General features: G+C 45.4%; 1 protein-coding gene across 24 annotated transcripts; it reads left to right on the forward strand.

Annotated features, from left to right (window-relative positions):
* The first annotated feature begins 1,968 nt into the window (after positions 1–1,968).
* Positions 1,969–26,991, forward strand: LOC112266947 (serine/threonine-protein kinase DCLK1-like). Of its 24 annotated transcripts, none has more exons than XM_042297310.1 (19): positions 1,969–2,275; positions 2,842–3,204; positions 5,588–5,934; positions 15,403–15,502; positions 15,631–15,729; positions 15,902–15,996; positions 19,344–19,431; positions 19,954–20,132; positions 20,538–20,657; positions 20,904–21,050; positions 21,466–21,599; positions 21,686–21,763; positions 22,685–22,781; positions 22,864–22,944; positions 23,094–23,207; positions 23,670–26,066; positions 26,152–26,279; positions 26,363–26,486; positions 26,817–26,873. In XM_042297310.1, exons 2-16 carry the CDS (start codon positions 2,844–2,846, stop codon positions 23,919–23,921), a joined length of 2,292 nt encoding a protein of 763 aa, XP_042153244.1. In that variant the 5' UTR covers positions 1,969–2,275; positions 2,842–2,843; the 3' UTR covers positions 23,922–26,066; positions 26,152–26,279; positions 26,363–26,486; positions 26,817–26,873. The 24 variants fall into 24 exon arrangements, with proteins under 24 accessions (XP_042153244.1, XP_042153245.1, XP_042153254.1 ...); XM_042297311.1 differs by having other exon boundaries at positions 26,363–26,517; positions 26,850–26,872; XM_042297320.1 differs by lacking the exon at positions 26,817–26,873 and having other exon boundaries at positions 23,670–26,000; positions 26,032–26,066; positions 26,363–26,779.
* The last annotated feature ends 660 nt before the right edge of the window (positions 26,992–27,651 follow it).

Here is a 27,651-nt window from a genome sequence, read left to right on the forward strand (position 1 = left end):
AAGCTTATTTCTCTCACATTTTGTACACACATTTGTTTACATCCCTGTTAGTGAACATTTCTCTTCTGCCAAGATAATACATCCACCTAACAGGTGTGGCATATCAAGAAGCTGATTAAACAGCATGATTATTACACAGGTGCATGTTGTGCTGGGTATAATAAAAGGCCATTCTAAAATGTGCAGTTTTGTGACACAACACAATGCCACAGATGTCTCAAGTTTTGAGGGAGCAGGCCTCCTGAGTGGTGCAGCGGTTTAAGGCACTGCACTGCAGTGCTAGAGGTGTTACTACAGACCCAGGTTCGATCCCAGGCTGTGTGAGAGCCGTCCACTAACCGGAGACCCATGATATGGCGCACAATTGGCCCAGCATCGTCCGGGTTAAGGGAGGGTTTGGCCGGCCGGGATGTCCTTCACCTCTCCCGAGTCCTTACATGAGTTGCAGTGATGGGACAAGACTGTAACTACCAATTGGGAATTCATTTAACATTAATTTCTCTACCATACCTCCTGAGTTAGACAACATTACAGCTCTCTGTCTCCCTATACCACTACCCCCGAGTTAGACAACATTACAGCTCTCTGTCTCCCTATACCATTACCCCTGAGTTAGACAACATTATAGCTCTCTGTCTCCCTATACCATTACCCCTGAGTTAGACAACATTACAGCTCTCTGTCTCCCTATACCATTACCCCCGAGTTAGACAACATTACAGCTCTCTGTCTCCCTATACCATTACCCCTGAGTTAGACAACATTATAGCTCTCTGTCTCCCTATACCATTACCCCTGAGTTAGACAACATTACAGCTCACTGTCTCCCTATACCACTGCCTTCTGAGTTAGACAACATTACAGCTCTCTGTCTCCCTATACCATTACCCCTGAGTTAGACAACATTACAGCTCACTGTCTCCCTATACCATTACCCCTGAGTTAGACAACATTACAGCTCTCTGTCTCCCTATACCATTACCCCTGAGTTAGACAACATTACAGCTCACTGTCTCCCTATACCATTACCCCTGAGTTAGACAACATTACAGCTCACTGTCTCCCTATACCATTACCCCTGAGTTAGACAACATTACAGCTCTCTGTCTCCCTATACCATTACCCCTGAGTTAGACAACATTACAGCTCACTGTCTCCCTATACCATTACCCCTGAGTAAGACAACATTACAGCTCACTGTCTCCCTATACCACTACCTTCTGAGTTAGACAACATTACAGCTCACTGTCTACCTATACCATTACCCCTGAGTCAGACAACATTACAGCTCACTGTCTCCCTATACCACTACCCCTGAGTTAGACAACCAATCAGGTCACAACTGTATTTTCCATCTGTCTGCCCAATCATCAATACGGGTACTGTACATAACCTGAGGGTGTTGTTAATGATCTGACAATCAGCTCTGTTCATTCTCTCCCTCTCTCTCTCTCTGTCTCCACTTCTCTCTCTCTCTCTCTCTCCCCCCTCTCTCGCTCGCTCTCTCTGTGTGTACAGCTTTATCATTATTAGATTGTTAGACAGGTTTGGGTTTGGTTGCCCTGTGTTTGTGCATGCAGTATGGTACACAAATTCAGACACTGCTAGACATCCTCCTCAGCACCAGCATACAGACGCCCATGTCTGCTTATCAAATGGAACCTATTCCCTACTGCACTACTTTTGTCCAGACCCTTATGCCCTGGTCAAAAGTAGTGCACTATATAGGGAATAGGCTGCCATTACATTTGGAATACTCCACTGATTATGGGTGGAGGGGGTCTATAACTCTAACCTATCCTAGCATTGTCAAGAGAAAAGGTATTTTGCCACATAAACCTGTATCTATCTATCTGCGTTATCAACAAGAATGTTGCTGAAAATCCTCGTGTCTGTCAGTGCCGTTAGTGCACTGAGGGGCTAGCAGTGTAATGACCGCCTGCACCACGCCCCTTGTTTCAGCGCATCTAGAGGGGAGGAGAGAAGATGAGAGAGGAGGGAGCATTCGCGAGGTGAGATGCTTGGTGCTTCCCTCGGAAGGCCTGCATGTCAATGAGGGACGGCCATCTGGAAATCACTGCTTAAGACACAGAAACCAGCTGTAGCTCTTGCAGCGTACACTTGCTCAATCACAGGGCAACAAAGGGACGGATGCTTTTTCTATCGCTCGGGCCATTATACTACACATATCAGCACTGACAAAGTCTATTGAAGAGCTGCTATATGCAATTGCTGAAAAATTGACGCGGTTGCCTGCATCAGACTTCAATTAAAGGTAAGCAATTCTTTGCCCAAAACATATTTTAAGATGCCATAATGTGTTCTTCCGTGTCATTTAACAATAGCTTGAGTTATATTGTCAGAAATGAATATGATCAAAACAAACATTACATTTGATTAGAATCACATTGCCAATTGGGTGGGGGACGAAACTAGAGAGCATGACATGTGCGAGCGTGCTATAGCCTACAATCAGATTTTATGTCCCTCAGAAATAGCTAATTTTCAGTATGTGACAAACTGCCCACAAACAGCAGAATTCTATCTGGCTAGCTAGCGGCGCTGTCACGCTGTCACCGGGGAGTTCATTCTGACTACTGCGACCGCTATAGCCTACCTGTCAGACTAGCTAGCTGGTAGCTAGCAGAACCGCACCTGCGGCGCTGTCCATTCAGCACCACTGAATGGACTCTACTCTCCCCAGTAGGCCTATATGGCATTCAACTAAAACTAAAGAATGGCTTGTTTATTCTGCAAAGGAAAATATGCTTGATGTTTGAATTTTCTCGTTCATAATGTTCCCCTCCCTGATTTGGCTCTTTCTGTGTAACACCATTACAGTAATGGAGCTGGAGCACTTTGACGAGCGGGAGAAAGCCCAGAGAAACACCCGCAGAGGCTCCAGGAACAACGGGCTGCCGAGCCCCACTCACAGTGCCCACTGTAGTCTGTACAGGACCCGGACACTGCAGTCCCTGGCCTCGGAGAAGAAGGCCAAGAAGGTCCGCTTTTACCGAAACGGAGACCGCTACTTCAAAGGGATTGTCTACGCTATTTCCCAGGACAGGTTTCGGTCTATAGACGCCCTGTTAGCCGATCTGACCCGCTCCCTGTCAGATAATGTGAACTTGCCCCAGGGGGTCCGGACCATCTACTCTATTGACGGGACCAAGAAGATATTGGGCATGGAACAGCTGGAGGAAGGTAAGCTAACCCTTAACCATACCCTAAGGGATGGGATGAGACAGTATTGAGGAGCTAACCCTAAGGGATGGGATGGGACAGTATTGAGGAGCTAACCCTAATGGGTGGGATGAGACAGTATTGAGGAGCTAACCCTAAGGGATGGGATGGGACAGTATTGAGGAGCTAACCCATAGGGGTGGGATGAGACAGTATTGAGGAGCTAACCCTAATGGGTGGGATGAGACAGTATTGAGGAGCTAACCCTAAGGGATGGAATGGGACAGTATTGAGGAGTTAACCCTAAGGGATGCGATAAGACAGTATTGAGGAGCTAACCCATAGGGATGGGATGGGACAGTATTGAGGAGCTAACCCTAAGGGATGGGATGGGACAGTATTGAGGAGCTAACCCATAGGGATGGGATGAAAGAGTATTGAGGAGCTAACCCATAGGGATGGGATGGGACAGTATTGAGGCGTTAACCCTAAGGGATGGGATGGGACAGTATTGAGGAGCTAACCCTAAGGGATGGGATGGGACAGTATTGAGGAGCTAACCCTAAGGGATGGGATGGGACAGTATTGAGGAGCTAACCCATAGGGATGGGATGGGACAGTATTGAGGAGCTAACCCATAGGGATGGGATGAAACAGTATTGAGGAGCTAACCCATAGGGATGGGATGAGACAGTATTGAGGAGCTAACCCATAGGGATGGGATGAAACAGTATTGAGGAGCTAACCCTAATGGGTGGGATGAGACAGTATTGAGGAGCTAACCCATAGGGGTGGGATGGGACAGTATTGAGGAGCTAACCCTAAGGGATGGGATGGGACAGTATTGAGGAGCTAACCCATAGGGATGGGATGGGTCAGTATTGAGGAGCTAACCCTAAGGGATGGGATGGGACAGTATCGAGGAGCTAACCCATAGGGATGGGATGGGTCAGTATTGAGGAGCTAACCCATAGGGATGGGATGGGACAGTATCGAGGAGCTAACCCATAGGGATGGGATGGGACAGTATCGAGGAGCTAACCCATAGGGGTGGAATGAGACAGTATTGAGGAGCTAACCCTAAGGGATGGGATGGGACAGTATTGAGGAGCTAACCCATAGGGGTGGGATTAGACAGTATTGAGGAGCTAACCCATAGGGGTGGGATGGGACAGTATTGAGGAGCTAACCCTAAGGGATGGGATGGGACAGTATTGAGGAGCTAACCCATAGGGATGGGATGGGTCAGTATTGAGGAGCTAACCCTAAGGGATGGGATGGGACAGTATCGAGGAGCTAACCCATAGGGATGGGATGGGACAGTATCGAGGAGCTAACCCATAGGGGTGGGATGAGACAGTATTGAGGAGCTAACACTAAGGGGTGGGATGAGACAGTATTGAGGAGCTAACCCATAGGGGTGGGATGAGACAGTATTGAGGAGCTAACACTAAGGGGTGGGATGAGACAGTATTGAGGAGCTAACCCTAATGGGTGGGATGGGACAGTATTGAGGAGCTAACCCTAATGGATGGGATGGGACAGTATTGAGGAGCTAACCCTAATGGGTGGGATGAGACAGTATTGAGGAGCTAACCCTAATGGGTGGGATGAGACAGTATTGAGGAGCTAACCCATAGGGGTGGGATGAGACAGTATTGAGGAGCTAACCCATAAGGGTGGGATGAAACAGTATTGAGGAGCTAACCCATAGGGGTGGGATGAGACAGTATTGAGGAGCTAACCCATAGCGATGGGATGAAACAGTATTGAGGAGCTAACCCATAGGGGTGGGATGAGACAGTATTGAGGAGCTAACACTAAGGGGTGGGATGAGACAGTATTGAGGAGCTAACCCATAGGGGTGGGATGAGACAGTATTGAGGAGCTAACCCATAGGGATGGGATGAGACAGTATTGAGGAGCTAACACTAAGGGGTGGGATGAGACAGTATTGAGGAGCTAACCCTAATGGGTGGGATGGGACAGTATTGAGGAGCTAACCCATAGGGATGGGATGAGACAGTATTGAGGAGCTAACACTAAGGGGTGGGATGAGACAGTATTGAGGAGCTAACCCTAATGGGTGGGATGGGACAGTATTGAGGAGCTAACCCTAATGGGTGGGATGAGACAGTATTGAGGAGCTAACACTAAGGGGTGGGACAGTAGAAGTCTAAGATCAAAATAAGTTGTGCATTTGTCCGGGTTTCACCACTGTACAGTGAGTAACTTGGTCCAGTAGGCCTGTATAGTAGGCAGATAGGCAAGTATATTTCCAGTAGGTCTGTAAACTCTATAACTGAAATCTCCTAGCTGTTTCATTCCCGTGGTGAATGCAGTGACGTTAGTCTATGGTTGCTGTGACCACGTAGGCCTATCTCTGTGTGTTGCCTACCTGCAGGAGAGAGCTATGTGTGTGGCTCCATAGAGCCATACAGGAAGCTGGACTACACTAAGAATGTCAACCCCAACTGGTCAGTTGGGGTGAAGACAGCTGCCTCGGCACGTGGCCCCCCCTCCCTGGGCAGTGCCAAGGCTGGGGCCCCGGAGACCAGGGAGAGTAAGGACTTCATCCGGCCCAAACTGGTCACCATCATCCGGAGCGGGGTGAAGCCTCGAAAGGCCGTCCGCATCCTCCTCAACAAAAAGACGGCCCACTCCTTCGAACAGGTCCTCTCTGACATCACAGATGCCATCAAGATGGACTCTGGGGTCGTCAAGAGACTGTACACCGTGGATGGGAAGCTGGTAGGTTATGAATTACTGTTTTATTAGCGAGGTTAATGCCTGGTTCTCATGCTTAGCTTTCCCCACAGACTCAGAGGGATGGGCTATAAGGCAATTAGCAGAGTTAGTAGGTTTCTGGGACTCAGTCTGTTGTGTTTGACATCCTTTATTAACCAAGTCAGTAGGAGTTTCAGGAGCACAGTTTCACTGAGACATTTTCACACATTGACCAATGGATGATCTTTAAATCTTTTTGAAATATAGCCTTTATGACCAGATGACTATATGGTATAAATCCTGTGAACACACCCCTTTAACACACAGAGTCCTGAACTCAGGATTACTAATCAAATGTCAAATCAAATGTATTTATAAAGCCCTTCTTACATCAGCTGATATCTCAAAGTGCTGTACAGAAACCCAGCCTAAAACCTCAAACAGCAAGCAATGCAGGTGTAGAAGCACGGTGGCTAGGAAAAACTCCCTAGAAAGGCCAAACACATAGGAAGAAACCTAGAGAGGAACCAGGCTATGAGGGGTGGCCAGTCCTCTTCTGGCTGTGCCGGGTGGAGATTATAACAGAACATGGCCAAGATGTTCAAATGTTCATAAATGACCAGCATGGTCAAATAATAGTAATCACAGTGGTTGTCGAGGGTGCAACAGGTCAGCACAGCCAGGTGGAATGGGGACAGCAAGGAGTCATCATGCCAGGTAGTCCTGAGGCATGATCCTAGGGCTCAGGTCCTCCGAGAGAGAGAAAGAAAGAAAGAGAGAAAGAGAGACTTAGAGAGAGCATACTTAAATTCACACAGGACACCGGATAAGATGGAAGAAATACTCCAGATATAACAGACTAACCCTAGCCCCGACACATAAACTACTGCAGCATAAATACTGGAGGCTGAGACAGGATGGGTCAGGAGACACTGTGGCCCCATCCAATGATATCCCCGGACAGGGCCAAACAGGCAGGATATAACCCCACCCACTTTGCCAAAGCACAGCCCACACACCACTAGAGGGATATCTTCAACCACCAACTTACCATCCTGAGACAAGGCCGAGTAAAGCTCACAAAGATCTCCGCCACGGCTCAGCCCAAGGGAGGGTGGCGCCAACCCAGATAGGAAGACCACGTCAGTGACTCATCCCACGTCAGTGACGCACCCCTCCTAGGGACGGCATGGAAGAGAACCAGTAGGCCAGTGACTCAGCCCCTAGAGAGAGTAAATAGGAGAAGTGAATGAGAAAGATGCAAGCAGAGTTGGGAAACATGTTGCGTAGTTGTGATATGCCTATTAGTAGTCAGTCTCTCCTCTCTTATATAGGTTCTATCAAAGAAACGCCGATGTAGTTTTCCTTTTTTCTCTCCTGGATGGTTTCTATGGTGATCTGGTTGCCTGGGCTGGTTGCTATGGAACAGCCTATGCGGCAGAGTGGTGCAGTGGGAATGTTGTGTGTGTGGCTCAGTGTTGCAGAACAGTATGTCAGTGCTATTGCAGAAGGCTAGAGAATGGTGCAGGGTACTCGTATGGCCCAGACATGACCGGAGATAGTAGCTGTATATTCTATCATCAATTTCATGCAGATGAAATGCATTCAGGGATTCATCTGTAATGTATGCGGTTCACCCTGTTCATCCGGTTCAGTTTAACTTCACTGTCTCATTAAATAATTATGATAGAATTAGAATGTATTGACAAGAGTTTTCCAGTCACACACTTCCAGGTCAATATCATTGTTTCTTCAGTTGTTGGTTTATGAGGCCAATATGCTCCCTGTGCCCCTAAGTAAACTAATAGATTTTAGGGTTGGGCTATAGAGTACAGTTCTATACAGTGGGTATCAGGGTTGGGCTATAGAGTACAGTTCTATACAGTGGGTATCAGGGTTGGGCTATAGAGTACAGTTCTATACAGTGGGTATCAGGGTTGGGCTATAGAGTACAGTTCTATACAGTGGGTATCAGGGTTGGGCTATAGAGTACAGTTCTATACAGTGGGTATCAGGGTTGGGCTATAGAGTACAGTTCTATACAGTGGGTATCAGGGTTGGGCTATAGAGTACAGTTTTATACAGTGGGTATCAGGGTTGGGCTATAGAGTACAGTTCTATACAGTGGGTATCAGGGTTGGGCTATAGAGTACAGTTCTATACAGTGGGTATCAGGGTTGGGCTATAGAGTACAGTTCTATACAGTGGGTATCAGGGTTGGGCTATAGAGTACAGTTTTATACAGTGGGTATCAGGGTTGGGCTATAGAGTACAGTTCTATACAGTGGGTATCAGGGTTGGGCTATAGAGTACAGTTTTATACAGTGGGTATCAGGGTTGGGCTATAGAGTACAGTTTTATACAGTGGGTATCAGGGTTGGGCTATAGAGTACAGTTTTATACAGTGGGTATCAGGGTTGGGCTATAGAGTACAGTTCTATACAGTGGGTATCAGGGTTGGGCTATAGAGTACAGTTTTATACAGTGGGTATCAGGGTTGGGCTATAGAGTACAGTTTTATACAGTGGGTATCAGGGTTGGGCTATAGAGTACAGTTCTATACAGTGGGTATCAGGGTTGGGCTATAGAGTACAGTTCTATACAGTGGGTATCAGGGTTGGGCTATAGAGTACAGTTCTATACAGTGGGTATCAGGGTTGGGCTATAGAGTACAGTTCTATACAGTGGGTATCAGGGTTGGGCTATAGAGTACAGTTCTATACAGTGGGTATCAGGGTTCGGCTATAGAGTACAGTTTTATACAGTGGTATCAGGGTTGGGCTATAGAGTACAGTTTTATAGAGTGGGTATCAGGGTTGGGCTATAGAGTACAGTTCTATACAGTGGGTATCAGGGTTGGGCTATAGAGTACAGTTCTATACAGTGGGTATCAGGGTTCGGCTATAGAGTACAGTTTTATACAGTGGTATCAGGGTTGGGCTATAGAGTACAGTTTTATACAGTGGGTATCAGGGTTGGGCTATAGAGTACAGTTTTATACAGTGGGTATCAGTGTTGGGCTATAGAGTAGTTCTATACAGTGAGTATCAGGGTTGGGCTATAGAGTACAGTTTTATACAGTGGTTTCAGGGTTGGGCTATAGAGTACAGTTCTATACAGTGGGTATCAGGGTTGGGCTATAGAGTACAGTTCTATACAGTGGGTATCAGGGTTGGGCTATAGAGTACAGTTCTATACAGTGGGTATCAGGGTTGGGCTATAGAGTACAGTTCTATACAGTGGGTATCAGGGTTGGGCTATAGAGTACAGTTCTATACAGTGGGTATCAGGGTTGGGCTATAGAGTACAGTTCTATACAGTGGGTATCAGGGTTGGACTATAGAGTACAGTTCTATACAGTGGGTATCAGGGTTGGGCTATAGAGTACAGTTCTATACAGTGGGTATCAGGGTTGGGCTATAGAGTACAGTTCTATACAGTGGGTATCAGGGTTGGGCTATAGAGTACAGTTCTATACAGTGGGTATCAGGGTTGGGCTATAGAGTACAGTTTTATACAGTGGTATCAGGGTTGGGCTATAGAGTACAGTTTTATACAGTGGGTATCAGGGTTGGGCTATAGAGTACAGTCCTATACAGTGGGTATCAGGGTTGGGCTATAGAGTACAGTTCTATACAGTGGGTATCAGGGTTGGGCTATAGAGTACAGTTCTATACAGTGGGTATCAGGGTTGGGCTATAGAGTACAGTTCTTTACAGTGGGTATCAAGGTTGGGCTATAGAGTACAGTTCTATACAGTGGGTATCAGGGTTGGACTATAGAGTACAGTTTTATACAGTGGGTATCAGGTTTGGGCTATAGAGTACAGTTCTATACAGTGGGTATCAGGGTTGGGCTATAGAGTACAGTTCTATACAGTGGGTATCAGGGTTGGGCTATAGAGTACAGTTCTATACAGTGGGTATCAGGTTTGGGCTATAGAGTACAGTTCTATACAGTGGGTATCAGGGTTGGGCTATAGAGTACAGTTCTATACAGTGGGTATCAGGGTTGATCTACTATACTTTTCAGTGCTTGGCAACTCTGTCTGACTGTTGTTTCACTGTTAGGCGTGTGTGTGTGTGTGCCTGTTGACCTTGATTGGGCCTCTCATTGGTGATTGTGCAATCAATCCACACACACACACACACACACCCGTGCGATGTGGTAGAGATGTCACTGCTGCCTGAGGTTTATTGCCTGTCGATGTTTGGCTTCAGTAGCTCTCGTCTCCTAACATGGATGGACAGATCAGATGATGCTGTTGTGTTATTGCTGTTATGACTGTGTTATTGCTGTTATGACTGTGTTGTTGCTGTTATGACTGTGTTATTGCTGTTATGACTGTGTTGTTGCTGTTATGACTGTGTTGTTGCTGTTATGACTGTGTTGTTGCTGTCTTATTACTGCACAGTAAAGCACAGTAAATTTACTGCACAGTAAATTCCTTTTACTGGGAAAGGGACTCTGTCGTTGTTCAGACAGTGCCAGACAAGGATCGTGATTCAATCTGATCGCGACTGTGTCTACATTTACTACGAATGCAATATCTGCAAACGTGGTGACATTGCCTTTAAAAACCTAATTGTTGACAGCGTTATACAGATTGAATCCCGGCCTAGCACTAAAATGTTTTCTGAACATCAGCTGTGAAGTTGACCTGTTGACGTGATCTGTCTGGGGTGAAAATACAGGCTGAGAATACTGGACTAATGTGAGTACTGTAAGCTGAGTGATGAATTGAGCGTTGCTTCATGTAGTGTTGCTAAGTGTCTGACTCCACAGAAACTGTGGGTTAGGGAGCTTCTACAGTACAGTAATGGAGCTATATTGTGCTGACTTGCAGCTCGGAAGCCAGTCATAATTTATCTCCTCCACTGCAGCTGCAGGCTTGTGTCCTAAATGACACCCTATTCCCTAAATAGTGCACTACTTTTAATTTGGGAATAGGGTGCCATTTGCGATGCTGTTGTAGTAATATAGGAGCCTGCTGGAACTCTGCTCTTCATAAACACCCAGTGAGATTTATATACTAGTTATTGGCTCATTTCAGATATCCAGACACATAGTGGTATGATTACTTAGTCTGTTTGATTAGTGTTACAGTACATTAATATTCTGTTACTGATTGCTCCTGTAATCATATTCAACCTGACTATTTGTACCTGTTATTGATATGAATACATTCCCCATCTTGACATACTTTAAATAATTTAAAAGTGCCTTGCTTAAGGGCACAACAGATTTTTCACCTAGGCGGCTCCGGGACCTTAACCAGCGACCTTTCGGTTACTAGCCCAACACTCTTAACTGCTAGGCTACCTCCTGCCTTACAGCCTGTCAGTAGCTTGTCTTAGAAAAAGTATGTCTCTGAAACAGCCTGTCTCTGTAAAAGCCTGTCTCTGAGTGGGAGGCATTTAATTCCAATGGGAATGTTGTAAGTATGAGTCAGTATTTTTCATGTACATCCATTAGGACTGCATGCTTTACTTTAGGCCTATATGACTGTCTGGGGGAGGGAGGGAGGAGAATGCAGGGAGGGTGAAGATGGGGAAGGTGAAGACAGGGAGGGGGAGAGGAGGTGGGGGTCAGGGAGCAAGGAGGAGGGATATGGGGGAGGGGTGAGGAGGTGGGAGAAGTGGGGAGGGGGTGAGAGGAGAGGGCGAGGTGGGGAAGTTGAGGAAAGAGAGGAGGTGGGGAGGAGGGGGTATTTTTCATATATATATATTTTTATTAGGATCCCCATTAGCTGTTACGAAAGCAGCAGATACTCTTCCTGGGTTCCACACAAAACATGAAACATTACATTACAGAACATTAATAGACAAGAACAGAACAACATCCATTTTAAAAGGCACACGTAGCCTACATATCAAGACATACACAAAAACTGTCTAGGTCAAATAGGGGGAAGGCGTTGTGCCGTGAGGTGTTGCTTTATCTGTTTTTGAAACCATGATAATTTGAGCAATATGAGATGTAATGGAGTTCCATGCAATAATGGCTCTATATAATACTGTAAGCTTTCTTGAATATTTTCTGGGTTTGGGGACTGTGAAAAGACCCCTAGTGGTATGTCTGGTGGGGTAAGTGTGTGTGTCAGAGCTGTGTGTAAGTTGATTATGCAAACCTTTTTTCATTTTCAGCGCATTGTTTCTTATAAAAAGAAGAAGTGATGCAGTCAGTCTCTCCTCAACTCTTAGCCAAGAGAGACTGGCAGCATAGTATTTATATCAGCCCTCTGATTACAATGAAGAGCAAGATGTGCCGCTCTGTTCTGGGCCATCTGCAGCTTAACTAGGTCTTTCTTTGCAGCACTCGACCACAAGACTGGACAATAATCAAGATAAGACAAAACTAGAGCCTGCTGGACTTGTTTTTGGGAATGTGGTGTCAAAAAGCAGAACATCTCTTTATTACGGCTAGACCTCTCCCCATCTTTACAACCATTAAATCTATACGTTTTGACCATGACAGTTTACAATCTAAGGTAAAACCAAGTAATTTAGTCTCCTCAACTTCTTTAACAGTCACACCATTCATTACCAGATTCAGCTGAGGTCTAGAACTTAGGGAGTGATTTGTGCCAAATACAATGCTCTTCGTTTTAGAGATGGTCAAAACCAGTTTATTACTGGCCACTCATTCCAAAACAGACTGCAACTCTTTGTCAAGGGTTTCAGTGACTTAATTATCTGTGGTTGTTGATGCATGTATGGTTAAATAATCAGCATGCATGCTTTGTTTAATGCCAGTGGCAGGTCATTGGTAAAAATATGAAATAGTAGAGGGCCTAGAGGCTGCCCTGTGGTACACCACACTTTACACGTTTGACATTAGAGAAGATTCCATTAAAGAAAACTCTCTGAGTTCTATTCGATAGATAGCTCTGAATCCACAATGTGGCAGAGGTTGAAAAGCACTAACACATACATTTTCTCAACAACGGGTTATGGTCAATAATGTCAAAGGCTGCACTGAAATTTAACAGTACAAGCTGCCACAATCCTATTATCAATTTCTTTCAACAAATCATCAGTGGAGTACATGTTGAACACCCTTCAATATAAGCATGCTGAAGTCTGTTGTTCATTTGGTTACAGAGAAATGGCATTGTATTTTTTTTAAATCCATTATATTACCAGGTAAGTTTACCGAGAACACATTTCCAGCGACAACCAGGGGAATAGTTACAGGGGGGTGAATGAGCCAATCGTAAACTGGGGATTATTAGGTGGCCGTGATGGTTTGAGGGGCAGATTTGGAATTTAGCCAGGACACCAGGGTTAACACCCTTACACTTACAATAAGTGCCATGTGATCTTTAACAACCTCAGAGAATCAGGACACCCATTTAATATCCCATCCGAAAGACCGCACCCTACACAGGGCAGTGTCCTCAATCACTGCCCTGGGGAATTGGGATATTTTTTAGACCAGAGGAAAGAGTGCCTCCTACTGGCCCTCCAACAGCATATGGTCTCCCATCCAGGGACTGACCAGGACCAACCTTGCTTAGCTTCATAAGCAAGCCAGCAGTGGTATGCTGGGTGGTATGCTGCTGGCTATTTGGTCAAACACATTTTTTTCCAACAGTTTGCTAAGAGCTGGCAGCAGGCGGATAGATCTGCTGTTAGAACCAGTAAAGGCCGCTTTACCACTCTTGGGTAGCGGAATGACTTTGTCTCCCCTCCAGGCCTGAGGACAAAGACTTTCCTCTAGGCTCAGGTTAAAAATATGACAGATAGGAGTGGCTATAGAGTCAGCTACCATCCTCAGTATCTCTCCATCTAAGTTGTCAATGCCAGGAGGTTTGTCATTATTGATCGAAAACAATCATTTCCAAACACTAACTTTACAAAATTCAAACTTACAAATCTTTTCATTTTTTCATTTAAAAAAAAATGTATGAGTACGATGGCTCACTGTTCATTGTTGGCATTTCCTGCCTAAGTCTGTCCACTTTGCTAATGAAATAATCATTAAAATATTTGGCAACATCAAATGATTTCTGACGAATAAGCCATCTGATTAGATTAAACATGGAGAGTTGAATTTGTCTTTCTGCCCATAATTTCATTTAAAGTACTCCATTCTTTATATCATTGATCTTGGCTTCATATTACATTTTTATCTTCTTTTTGTTGAGTTTAGTCACAGCATTTCTCAGTTTGCCGTAAGTCAGGTAGTCAGATATGCAGCCAGACTTATTAGCCACTCCTTTTCCCCCCCATCTCTTTCAACCATACAGCTTTTCAATTCCTCCTCAATCCATGGAGTCTTAACAGTTCTAACAGTTAGGGGGCAGGGCGAGTAGGGAGAGTGGAGGGATACGGAGGAGGGGGTGAGGAGGTGGGAGAAGCGGGGAGTGAGTAGGGGGAGGGATAAAGGGAAGGGGAAGAAGAGAGGATGGGGAGGCAGGGAAGGGGGAGAGAGGAGGGGGATACAGGGAAGGGGAGGGATACAGGGAAGGAAGAGAGGAGTGGGTTTACAGGGAAGGGGGGAGAGAGGAGTGGGAGGGATACGGGGAGGGAGGACAAAGACTTTCATCTAGGCTCAGATTAAACAGGGAGGGGAGGAAGTACAGTTCAGAGAGAGATAGACCCAGTCTGTTAGTCTCTGTACCAGAGACATTTTTCTGCCTCATGATGCCATATATTTTGTGAAATGCACCAGTCCCTCCTGCAGCAAAACACCCTCACAACATGATGCTGCCACCCCCTGTGCTTCACAGTTGGGATGGTGTTCTTCGGCTTGCAAGCCTCTCCCTTTTTCCTCCAAACTTAACGATGGTCATTATGGCCAAACAGTTCTACTTTTTTTCATCAGACCAGAGGACATTTCTTCAAAAAGTATGATCTCTGTCCCCATGTGCAGTTGCAAACTGTAGTTTGGCTTTTTTTATGGCGGTTTTAGAGGAGTGGCTTCTTCCTCGCTGAGCGGCCTTTCAGGTTATGTCGATATAGGACTTGTTTTACTGTGGATATAGATACTTTTGTACCTGTTTCCTCACAAGGTCCTCACAAGGTCCTTTGCTGTTGTTCTGGGATTAATTAGCACTTTTCGCACCAAAGTACGTTCATCTCTAGGAGACAGAACGCATCTCCTTCCTGAGCGGTATGACGGCTGCGTGGCCCCATGGTGTTTATACTTGCGTACAATTGCGTACTATTGTACCACAAACAACTAGTCTTCACATGACTTTATTATCTTTATTATTGATATGACACATACCGGTAGCCTGGGTACCAGACCTGTTTGTGCTGTCATTCCAATCCTTGCCACTCCTTGTCATAGGTCAAACACCATCAGAAGTGTGGCATATGACAAGGAGTGGCAATGATTGGAATGATAGCACAAACAGGTCTGGTACCCAGGCTACCTGTCTGTGTCATATCAATAATAAATATAATAAAGTCATGTAAAGACTAGTTTGTTTGTGGTATCCTTGTTCCAGGTGACTGACACTATCTATCTGTCGATCTGTTCCAGGTGACATGCCTTCAGGACTTCTTTGGTGACGATGACATCTTTATGGCCTGTGGTCCAGAGAAGTTTCGCTACCAAGATGACTTCCTCTTAGATGAGAGTGGTGAGATAGTTATGATAACAGTACCATAACATTTAAATTAGAATGTCACGGGAGTAATTAGTGTGTGTGTGTGTATGGGTGTGTGTGTGTGTGTGTGGTATATCTGACTGTGTGTCCTCTCCCTCCAGAGTGTAGAGTGGTGAAGTCGACGTCATACGGTCGGATCTCCTCTCTGCTGGGACGCTACTCACCCAGAGGAGGAGGCTCACGCCGAAGCTCAGGTTCAGGTATGGCCCTGTGAGTGTGTGTGTTTTTGTGCGTGCGTGCGTGGGTGCATAAGTTACCTGCAGAATCAACATCTGTAATTTTTCAGCAATGTGTGTTTACCCTTCTTATCAGCAACCAACTGAATGAGCAGTGTCTTTCACTGACCTCTAACCTCTTGTGTCTGTACTGTAGCCAATGGGACGGCAGGCAGTCAGCTGTCGACTCCTCGCTCAGGGAAGTCCCCCAGCCCCTCTCCCACCAGTCCTGCTAGTCTCCAACGACGCAGGGTAGGACCACCCAATGCTTTACTAATATAATCACAACGCTTTATTAACATAAGCCTATGTTCAATCGGATCAATCGTTAACCGGTTATAGCTGCCACCCACATAGCTAATGTTTTGGGCGGTATTGGAGGTGTAGCTGCATTGGAGCATCGGAGAGCAGCTGCTCTTGATCATTGCCACAAAGTCACACCCGTCCCACTCCCATTAGAAGCTCAGAACGAGAAAGTGTAGGCTATAGCCTACAGAAATAATGACGCTGAAACTGAAAATCATTAAACATAATAATGAGGATTTCTATCGGCCTAATCAAGGTGTAGATTACGTCTCACATTCCAGTTTTTGAACTTGTAAGCAAGGCTGCATGGGATTTCTCTTAATGCGACTCCATGCAGCCAAGGGCAATGTCGGCTTTAGGTTTTAATTCCAGGAGTCGCTTGTAGATTTGACAGCTCTAACGCAGTTCCACCTCCGACACCGCCAACACCACCGATATGCGGATGTCGGCTAAAAAGGATCTGATTGAACAGAGCCCATAGTATCCTAAAGACTGTCTTTAGATAGTCCCCTAGTTATAGTCCCCTATATATAGTCCCCTATAGAGTCCCATATATATAGTCCCCTATAGATAGTCCCATATATATAATCCCCTACAGAGAGTCCCCTATATATAGTCCCCTATAGATAGTCCCATATATATAATCCCTTACAGAGAGTCCCCTATATATAGTCCCATGTAGATAGTCTCCTAGTTATAGTCCCCTATAGATAGTCCCCTATAGATAGTCCCATATATATAATCCCCTACAGAGAGTCCCCTATATATAGTCCCCTATAGACAGTCCCCTATAGATAGTCCCATATATATAATCCCCTACAGAGAGTCCCCTATATATAGTCCCCTATAGACAGTCCCCTATAGAGAGTCCCCTATATATTGTCCCCTATAGACAGTCCCCTATAGATAGTCCCATATATATAATCCCCTACAGAGAGTCCCCTATATATAGTCCCCTATAGACAGTCCCCTATAGAGAGTCCCCTATATATTGTCCCATATACAGTTGAAGTCGGAAGTTTACATACACCTTAGCCAAATACATTTAAACTCAGTTTTCACAATTCCTGACATTTAATCCTAGTAAAAATTCCCTGTCTTAGGTCAGTTTGCATCACCAATTTATTTTAAGAATGTGAAATGTCAGAATAATAGTAGAGATAATGATTTATTTCAGCTTTTATTTCTTTCATCACATTCCCAGTGGGTCAGAAGTTTACATACACTCAATTAGTATTTGGTAGCATTGCCTTTAAATTGTTGAACTTGGGGCAAATGTTTCGAGTATCCTTCCACAAGCTTCCCACAATAATTTGGGTGAATTTTTGCCCATGCCTCCTGACAGAGCTGGTGTAACTGAGTCAGGTTTGTAGGCCTCCTTGCTCACACACATTTTTTCAGTTCTGCCCACAAATTTTCTATAGGATTGAGGTCAGGGTTTTGTGATGGCCACTCCAATACCTTAACTTTGTTGTCCTTAAACCATTTTTCCACAACTTTGGAAGTATGCTTGGGGTCATTGTCCATTTGGAAGATCCATTTGCGACCAAGCTTTAACTTCCTGACTGATGTCTTGAAATGTTGCTTCAATATATCCACAAAATCTTTCTTCTCATGATGCCATCTATTTTGTGAAGTGCACCAGTCCCTCCTGCAGCAAAACACCCCCACAACATGATGCTGCCACTCCCTGTGCTTCATGGTTGGGATAGTGTTCTTCGGCTTGCAAGCCTCCCCTTTTTCCTCCAAACATAACGATGGTCATTATGGCCAAACGGTTCTATTTTTGTTTCATCAGACCAGAGAACATTTCTTCAAAAAGTAGGATCTTTGTCCCCATGTGCAGTTGCAAACTGTAGTTTGGCTTTTTTTATGGCGGTTTTGGAGGAGTGGCTTCTTCCTTGCTGAGCGGCCTTTCAGGTTATGTCGATATTGGACTCGTTTTACTGTAGTTATAGATACTTTTGTACCTGTTTCCTCCAGCATCTTCACAAGGTCCTTTGCTGTTGTTCTGGGATTAATTAGCACTTTTCGCACCAAAGTACATTCATCTCTAGGAGACAGAACGCATCTCCTTCCTGAGCGGTATGACGGCTGCATGGTCCCATAGTGTTTATACTTGCGTACTATTGTTTGTACAGATGAACGTGGTACCTTCAGGCGTTTGGAAATTGCTCCCAAAGATGAACCAGACTTGTGGAGTTCTACAATTGTTTTTCTGAGGTCTTAGCTGATTTCTTTTGATTTTCCCATGATGTCAAGCGAAGAGGCACTGAGTTTGAAGGTAGGCCTTGAAATACATCCACAGGTACAACTCCAATTGACTCAGATTATGTAAATTAGCCTATCAGAAGCTTCTAAAGCCATGACATCATTTTCTGTAATTTTCCAAGCTGTTTAAAGGCACAGTCAACTTAGTGTATGTAAACTTCTGACCCACTGGAATTGTGATACAATGAATTATAAGTTAAATAATCTGTCTGTAAACGATTGTTGGAGAAATTACTTGTGTCATGCACAAAGTAGATGTCCTAACCGAGTGGTTGAAAACGAGTTTTATTGACTCCAACCTAAGTGTATGTAAACATCCCTTATAGAGAGCCCCCTATATGTAGTCCCATATATATAGTCCCATATAGATAGTCCTCTATAGATAGTCCCATATAGATAGTCCCCTATATATAGTCCCCTATAGATTGCCAAATCAAATCAAATCAAATGTATTTATATAGCCCTTCGTACATCAGCTGATATCTCAAAGTGCTGTTCAGAAACCCAGCCTAAAACCCCAAACAGCAAGCAATGCAGGTGTAGAAGCACGGTGGCTAGGAAAAACTCCCTAGAAAGGCCAAAACCTAGGAAGAAACCTAGAGAGGAACCAGGCTATGTGGGGTGGCCAGTCCTCTTTTGGCTGTGCCGGGTGGAGATTATAACAGAACATGGCCAAGATGTTCAAATGTTCATAAATGACCAGCATGGTCCAATAATAATAAGGCAGAACAGTTGAAACTGGAGCAGCAGCACGGCCAGGTGGACTGGGGACAGCAAGGAGTCATCATGTCAGGTAGTCCTGAGGCATGGTCCTAGGGCATGGTCCTTGTCCCCTGTAGACAGTCCCCTATAGATAGTCCCTTATAGAGAGTCCCCTATATATAATACTCCATTGATAGTCCCGTATTGATAGTCCCCTATAGATAGTCCCCTATAGATAGTCCCCCAGAGATAGTCTATAGATGCCCAAACTGTCAACATCCATGTGTTCAAAAAGCATTTATGATCTCTCCCTCTCTCAGGGGTCCCAACACAGTGGCTCGTCCCTGTCTCTAGCCTCCACCAAGGTGTGTAGCTCCATGGATGAGGGAGACGGAGCAGGTAGTGAAGGTAGGAGAGAGGAGAGAGGACATACTGTATACATGTTTAAGGGCAGCCTTCCCATTGAGCATGCTCCATGCATGCTCCACTGCATTGGCAGTCTTCCCATTGAGCATGCGCTAGAAGGCATTGGTAGTGTCCCAAATTGCATCCTATTCCCTTTATAGTGCACTGCTTTTGACCAGTGCAGAAAAAAGTCAGTAAACAAAGTAAGTAAAAGTAGTGCACTGTATAGGCGATATGGTGCCTATGGGACAGAGATGTAGTCCTAGATTTAATCCATAACGCCGAAGATCAGCACTATAGCGCAACTGACAATTAAAGGCAATGTTCCCACGTTCACGGAAACTGCATTTACGGTAGACGCTGCATTTGTCGGCTCAATTGGAAATTACCTTTAAATGTAAATTGCGCTATAGCACTGATCTTCCTCGATACAGATTTAATTTAGCCATTATTAGTCTGGGGACTGTGGAGTGGAGAGTGCAGTAGCAGACATGACCGAACTCTCCTGTTTGCCTGGTTTGATAGCGGAGCTGAACCTGCTGAGTGATGAATGTCCCTCCGTCCCTCCGTCCATCGCTGAGAGGTACAAGGTGGGGAGGACTTTAGGTGACGGTACCTTTGCTGTGGTTAAAGAATGTGTGGAGAGATGTACCGGCAGAGAATATGCCCTGAAGATCATCAACAAAGGCAAATGTAGGGGAAAGGTGAGAACTACTCCTATATCAGCCCGGTTATAACGAAAGCTACAGAGTAGTAAGGAATCACAGAGCTCTCTTTTTGTGGGTGTATCTTCGGAACACATGACATTCGCTAATGCCTTTCAAGCAGGATGTCAAAGCGAGCTAGTGAGACCCTACCTCTTCAGAATGGTTATCGAGGGGTCGCGCCACTGTCAATTTGCCTAAACATGGGACTTGCTCAGCTCATAGTAGCAGACCGTTAAGTCGCTGAATATTTCCTTGTGTATCCTCCACCTAATGAAAATGACTGCATGGTCTCCAGTAGTTTGATAGTAGTAGTATTGTTATATTATTATTACCTGTACTACAGTACTATTATGAATACTATTAATAACTGTAACCTGACCATTCCTTGTTGTTATTCCCCAGGAACACATGATCCAGAACGAGGTGTCCATCCTCCGTCGTGTCAAACACCCCAACATCGTTCTGCTGATCGAGGAAATGGACACCTACAGCGAGCTTTACCTGGTCATGGAGCTGGTCAAGGTGAGTTTGAGGAGAACGAGAAGAACAGTAGATTTTGGAGACAGGTTTAGTGAGGGATACAGAGAGGAAAGTGCACAGACAGTGGGCTGAGTGGTCCTGAGCTTAGACCCTGGCAAGCTGCTCAAGATGAGCTGTACCTGGTCATGCGTTTCATAGATTACACCCTGTTATGAATAGAGTCATGCAGGTGAGTTCTGTTCATTACAACTCTGTGTTGTGAGGTGTAATGTGTGTATTGGTCCACAGGGGGGTGACCTGTTTGATGCCATCACTTCCTCTAATAAATACACAGAGAGAGATGCTAGTGGGATGCTGTATAACCTGGCCAGTGCCATCAAGTACCTGCACAGCCTCAACATCGTGCACAGAGACATCAAACCTGAGAACCTGCTGGTGAGAGAGAGTGTGTGTGTGTGTGTGTGTGTGTGTGTGTGTGTGTGTGTGTGTGTGTGTGTGTGTGTGTGTGTGTGTGTGTGTGTGTGTGTGTGTGTGTGTGTGTGTGTGTGTGTGTGTGTGTGTGTGTGTGTGTGTGTGTGTGTGTGTGTGTGTGTGTGTGTGTGTGTGTGTGTGTGTGTGCGCGCATTATGTTTTTGTGTGTTTGTTTATTTATGTTTATATCTAGCCGAGATTCAATGCAAGGTGTGTTAAAGTGGGGCACACCATACAATGCACCTTTTAAACGCCTGACGTTCAGGGAGATCGCATTCAGGGGAAATGCTGTGCATGTCGACTCAACCATAGATGACCTTTAAAAGTCTGTAACGCGCCCTCCATTGAATCCCGGCCTATGCTTCACTGTATGTCCCAGGTGTATGAGCATCAGGATGGTAGTAAGTCTCTGAAGTTGGGAGACTTTGGCTTGGCTAGCCTGGTGGATGGACTCCTCTACCTGGTCTGTGGCACCCCCACCTATGTAGCACCTGAGATCATTGCTGAGACAGGGTACGTCTATATGTGACAGGTGTGTGTTGTCCTCTGACAGGTGTGTGTATTGTCATCTAACAGGTGTGTGTGTTGTTCTCTGACAGGTACGGGCTGAAGGTCGATATCTGGGCAGCTGGAGTAATCACATACATCCTGCTGTGTGGCTTCCCTCCCTTCAGTGGGTCAGTACTGCTCTATGATACCTAGCTAGACAATACCATTATAACCCTTCAGTGGGTCAGTACTGCTCTATGATATCTAGCTAGACAATACCATTATAACCCTTCAGTGGGTCAGTACTGCTCTATGATACCTAGCTAGACAATACCATTATAACCCTTCAGTGGGTCAGTACTGCTCTATGATACCTAGCTAGACAATACCATTATAACCCTTCAGTGGGTCAGTACTGCTCTATGATACCTAGCTAGACAATACCATTATAACCCTTCAGTGGGTCAGTACTGCTCTATGATACCTAGCTAGACAATAGCATTATAACCCTTCAGTGGGTCAGTACTGCTCTATGATATCTAGCTAGACAATACCATTATAACCCTTCAGTGGGTCAGTACTGCTAGACAATGATTACCCTTCAGTGGGTCAGTAGATACCTAGCTAGACAATACCATTATAACCCTTCAGTGGGTCAGTACTGCTCTATGATACCTAGCTAGACAATACCATTATAACCCTTCAGTGGGTCAGTACTGCTCTATGATACCTAGCTAGACAATACCATTATAACCCTTCAGTGGGTCAGTACTGCTCTATGATACCTAGCTAGACAATACCATTATAACCCTTCAGTGGGTCAGTACTGCTCTATGATATCTAGCTAGACAATACCATTATAACCCTTCAGTGGGTCAGTACTGCTCTATGTCTGATTTGTCATAGGCCGGGATTAAATCCCAGACATGCTCTAACTCAGCGCACTAGACAACCGACAATAAGTCAGTTTGCAGAGATCGCATTCATAGTAAAAAGCTTCTGATGTCGGCTGAAGTTTTAGTGTGCTGCTCTTAGTATTTCAGTATACCCAGATAGAAAATCACATTATAATACTGATGATAATTACTTACTTTCATGTGTTTGTCCAGGAACAGTGAGGACCAGGAGATTCTGTTGGACCAGATTCTAATGGGACAACTAGACTTCCCTTCCCCATCCTGGGACAACGTGTCTGTCACTGCTAAGGTTGGTCTATGGTTCTATCCCTGCACTTATTGACAAATGTTTGTAAAAAATAAATACAAATAAGCAAGTTTATTTATTGTAGGAGCTGATTACTGGGATGCTGCAGGTGAAGGTGGAACAGAGATACACAGCTCTGCAGGTTCTGGATCACCCCTGGGTCAATGTGAGTACCTAAAACATACCTCATAGAACATACCTATGGTAGGTCTACTGTGTGTATGTGTGTCTGCGTGTGTGTGTCTGTGTGTCTGCGTGCGTGCTTGTGTGTGTGTTCCTTGACCAGCTCTATCAGAGGTTCTGTCTGTGTTCCAGGATGATGGCCGATTAGTGAAAGACCAGCAGCTCTCTGTGGCTGGGAAGATTAAGAAACACTTCAACACGGGTCCTAAAGCCTGCAGCACCACTGCTGGAGTGTCTGTTATCACAGTAGGGACACACACACCATCACACCACACCACACTGTTATTATCACAGTAAGGATCCCCCTTAGTCATTCTTACTCAAGGCTGTGTAGGTGTTTAGGACTGTTCAGAATGTGTACAGCCCAAAACATTAGGTTCTTCACATGTAACCCTGACATCTAATGCATGTCCTTCTCTCTCTCTCTCTCTCTGCCTCTTTCTCCCCTTCTCCCCCGCTCTCTGCCTCTATCCCTCCTCTCTCGCTCCTGTCTCTGATTCTCTCTATTTGCCCTTCACTCCCCCTGTCTCTCTGCCTCTCTCTCTTTGTCCTCTTTCTCCCCCTTCTCTCTCCCCGTCTCTCTGCCTCTCTCCCTCCTCTCTCTCTTCCTCTCTCTCTGATTCTCTCTATTTGCCCTTCTATCCCCGTCTCTCTGCCTCTCTCTCTTTGTCCTCTTTCTCCTTCCTCTCTCTCCCCTCTCCCTCTTAGACCACCCCTCTTGATAAGGAGCGGCAGGATTTCAGACTAAGACACCAGCAGGATGTGAGGTTGAAGCCCCGCCCCTGCCCCCAACCAACCGGCTTCCCTGCCAGTGCCAGCCAAAGCTCTGCCCACAGCTCCAATAACCCTGCCCTCTCTCCCGCTGACTTTACCTCAGAGTCAGAAGATTACTCCCCCAGCCCCTCCCCCACATCTCCTAGCTCCGCTGACACCGTCCGCTCCCCCACCTCCCCCTTCTAGACCCCGAAGGAAGAGAGAGGGGAGAGGAGGATGGAGGGAGAACGAGGAAGGATAGGGGGCACGTATCCCTGTACTAACACTAGCCCATGTCCCCGTATTCACGACGACACTCTGTCAAGATGCCTACCAATTACTTAAACATTGATTTTCCATTCCGGCTACAGTGTCAGATTATCCTAAGATACACTGGGGTCAGAGCCATGCATAGGGGTCAGTTAGGGTGGGGTTAGGGTTAAAGGTTAGAGGTTAGGGTCAAGGTTAAAGGTGTATTCTGGATGGGTTCTGCTCTGGCCCTGAGAGGTTACTAAGGCTGAGAATCTGTATCTGCTTATCTTTTTAAGACACCACACAGACATACAAGAGTTAAGCCTTATTTCAGCAAATACTGAATAATGATCCACTGAGGTCCCCTGGTGTTGGGAGGTGAGTACTGCAGGCCAACCAACCTGCTAACAGGACAGTTTAAACTGCAACACAACTAACCTACAGATCAAAATCTTCCATTTAACTTGACGGGACCTCATACGCCCTAAATAGGGCATCTTAAGTATTTATGTGATTAAACATACATTTTGAAAATAATAATGATAATAATAATGACGTTGGATCCTTGAAAAGTGCTGTATAAACAAAATACCGTGTATTATTATTCATTTGGACAATGTATGCATCAAGTCAGGTATCTATTTGTGTGAAGTTATATTGCACCCAATTCCTTGCAACTTGTACAGTTGATTGTGTAGAAAAACACGTCCAAGTGAAAAGATCTCAGCTTCAGAGCGCTCAATAAGACTACGTGTGTCTAGAAGGACATGTGGCTACGGTCCACTTTCATTTATCCAACTGTCTAGTGTTCAGCTGTTCTCCAGTTCTTGGTGCTGTTGTAGACATAATATACTACACACTTTACAGAGGACCAGAGAGGGGCGCTGGAAGCTCTCCAGGCATTCTGCGATACCATATCTATTGGTTGATTGATTGTGTTTTTGTGTCCATGACTGTTATGCCAGTGTGCCAGTTCATGTACAGTCCTCATTTAGTGGACTACGAAAAAGGTTGTGTATTTGGTAGAGTATTAACAGACATTTTCATGGCTTTTTATTATTGTACAAAATTGGCCTTGTTTCAGTTAATATGTTAATATGTTGATAGTGAAATAATTACCTATTTAAAGTATGATTATTGGCCTGAACACAATGGACCAAGTGCAATTAGGTTCTGGATCTCTTACCAACATTAGACAGCACAGACTTTTTCAAGCTATTGTTAACTATAAACAATCCATACATTGTGAATGTATGTCAGAACAGAGGTGCGTCTTTCAGTGCTGCCTGAGTTTTCAGCTTGCTGTGTGTGAGCCAGGGGTTGGAACCGGTTCAGTGAACAGAACTGAAAACCGGAAAATCATGCAGTTCAAAACAAGATGCCCAGCACTTCAAGCCTCCTCCTCCACCCTCTCTTCCCACCCACAACATTTTAGTCACATCTCACTCCCTACAATTGCATGTAAACAACTACAGCTTGCCCACTCCATAGCAAGCTACTATATCCGCACTGATTGGTAAAGTCATTTAATGTTGAGTTCAATGTTTTTTTTAAACTATGATTGCAGAGGTTTAAAAAGGAACAATATAAACTGCTACTAATTTGGGGGTTCAATCCGGTTCAGAACTTTATTTTGCTGGTCAGAACAATGGAACTGAACAAAAAAAATGGTTTTGTTAAAAACGATGCGTTTGGAAAATACTTTTGCTTCCAACCCCTGGTGTAAGCACAGTGAGTTGGCAGGTCTAGAAAGAGAGAGAAGCACAGTGAGTTGGCAGGTCTAGAAAGAGAGAGAAGCACAGTGAGTTGGCAGGTCTAGAGAGAGAAGCGCAGTGAGTTGGCAGGTCTAGAAAGAGAAGCACAGTGAGTTGGCAGGTCTAGAAAGAGAAGCACAGTGAGTTGGCAGGTCTAGAAAGAGAAGCACAGTGAGTTGGCAGGTCTAGAAAGAGAAGCACAGTGAGTTGGCAGGTCTAGAAAGAGAGAGAAGCACAGTGAGTTGGCAGGTCTAGAAAGAGAAGCACAGTGAGTTGCCAGGTCTAGAAAGAGAAGCACAGTGAGTTGCCAGGTCTAGAGAGAGAGAGAAGCACAGTGAGTTGGCAGGTCAGGTCTGAGTTGGCAGGTCTAGAAGAGAGAGAAGCACAGTGAGTTGGCAGGTCTAGAAAGAGAAAGCACAGTGAGTTGGCAGGTCTAGAAAGAGAGAGAAGCACAGTGAGTTGGCAGGTCTAGAAAGAGAAGCACAGTGAGTTGGCAGGTCTAGAAAGAGAAGCACAGTGAGTTGGCAGGTCTAGAAAGAGAAGCACAGTGAGTTGGCAGGTCTAGAGAGTTGGCAGGTCTAGAAAGAGAAGCACAGTGAGTTGCCAGGTCTAGAGAGAGAGAGAAGCACAGTGAGTTGGCAGGTCTAGAAAGAGAAGCACAGTGAGTTGGCAGGTCTAGAAAGAGAAGCACAGTGAGTTGCCAGGTCTAGAAAGAGAAGCACAGTGAGTTGGCAGGTCTAGAAAGAGAAGCACAGTGAGTTGGCAGGTCTAGAAAGAGAAGCACAGTGAGTTGGCAGGTCTAGAAAGAGAAGCACAGTGAGTTGGCAGGTCTAGAAAGAGAAGCACAGTGAGTTGACAGGTCTAGAAAGAGAAGAACAGTGAGTTGGCAGGTCTAGAAAGAGAGAGAAAAACAGTGAGTGGGCAGGTCTAGAGATAAAGAGAAGAACAGTGAGTTGGCCGGTCTAGAGAGAGAGAGAAGCACAGCGAGTTGGCAGGTCTAGTGAGAGAGAGAAGCACAGTGAGTTGGCAGGTCTGGAGAGAGAGAGAAGCATAGTGAGTTGGCAGGTCTAGAAAGAGAAGCACAGTGAGTTGGCAGGTCTAGAGAGAGAGAAGCGCAGTGAGTTGGCAGGTCTAGAAAGAGAGAGAAGCACAGTGAGTTGGCAGGTCTAGAGAGAAAGAGAAGCACAGCGAGTTGGCAGGTCTAGTGAGAGAGAGAAGCACAGTGAGTTGGCAGGTCTAGAGAGAGAAGCACAGTGAGTTGGCAGGTCTATTGAGAGAGAGAAGCACAGTGAGTTGGCAGGTCTAGAGAGAGAAGCACAGTGAGTTGGCAGGTCTAGAGAGAGAGAGAAGCACAGTGAGTTGGCCGGTCTAGAGAGAGAGAGAAGCACAGTGAGTTGGCCAGTCTAGAGAGAGTGAAGCACAGTGAGTTGGCAGGTCTAGAGAGAGAGAGAAGCACAGTGAGTTGGCAGGTCTAGAGAGAGAGAGCACAGTGAGTTGGCAGGTCTAGAGAGAGAGAGAAGCACAGTGAGTTGGCAGGTCTAGAGAGAGAGAGAAGCACAGTGAGTTGGCAGGTCTAGAGAGAGAGAGAAGCACAGTGAGTTGGCAGGTCTAGAGAGAGAGAGAGAGAAGAACAGTGAGTTGACAGGTCTAGGGAGAGAAGAACAGTAATTCAGACCGGTCTAGAGAGAGAAGCACAGTAATTCAGACAGGTCTAGAGAGAGAAGCACAGTAATTCAGACCGGTCTAGAGAGAGAAGCACAGTAATTCAGACCGGTCTAGAGAGAGAAGCACAGTAATTCAGACAGGTCTAGAGAGAGAAGCACAGTAATTCAGACCGGTCTAGAGAGAGAAGAACAGTAATTCAGACAGGTCTAGAGAGAGAAGCACAGTAATTCAGACAGGTCTAGAGAGAGAAACACAGTAATTCAGAC

This window comes from Oncorhynchus tshawytscha, linkage group LG14 (assembly GCF_018296145.1).
Source record: "Oncorhynchus tshawytscha isolate Ot180627B linkage group LG14, Otsh_v2.0, whole genome shotgun sequence".
NCBI classification, from domain to species: Eukaryota; Metazoa; Chordata; class Actinopteri; order Salmoniformes; family Salmonidae; genus Oncorhynchus; species Oncorhynchus tshawytscha.

Bases quoted from the DNA above. Each gene is read 5' to 3' on its own strand.
- LOC112266947 (XM_042297321.1), top strand. From the start codon at position 2,844: ATGGAGCTGGAGCACTTTGACGAGCGGGAGAAAGCCCAGAGAAACACC. The intron at 20,658-20,903 runs GTGAGTTTGAGG...ATTGGTCCACAG, and splicing joins TGGTCATGGAGCTGGTCAAG to GGGGGTGACCTGTTTGATGC. The intron at 22,945-23,093 runs GTGAGTACCTAA...TCTGTGTTCCAG, and splicing joins TGGATCACCCCTGGGTCAAT to GATGATGGCCGATTAGTGAA.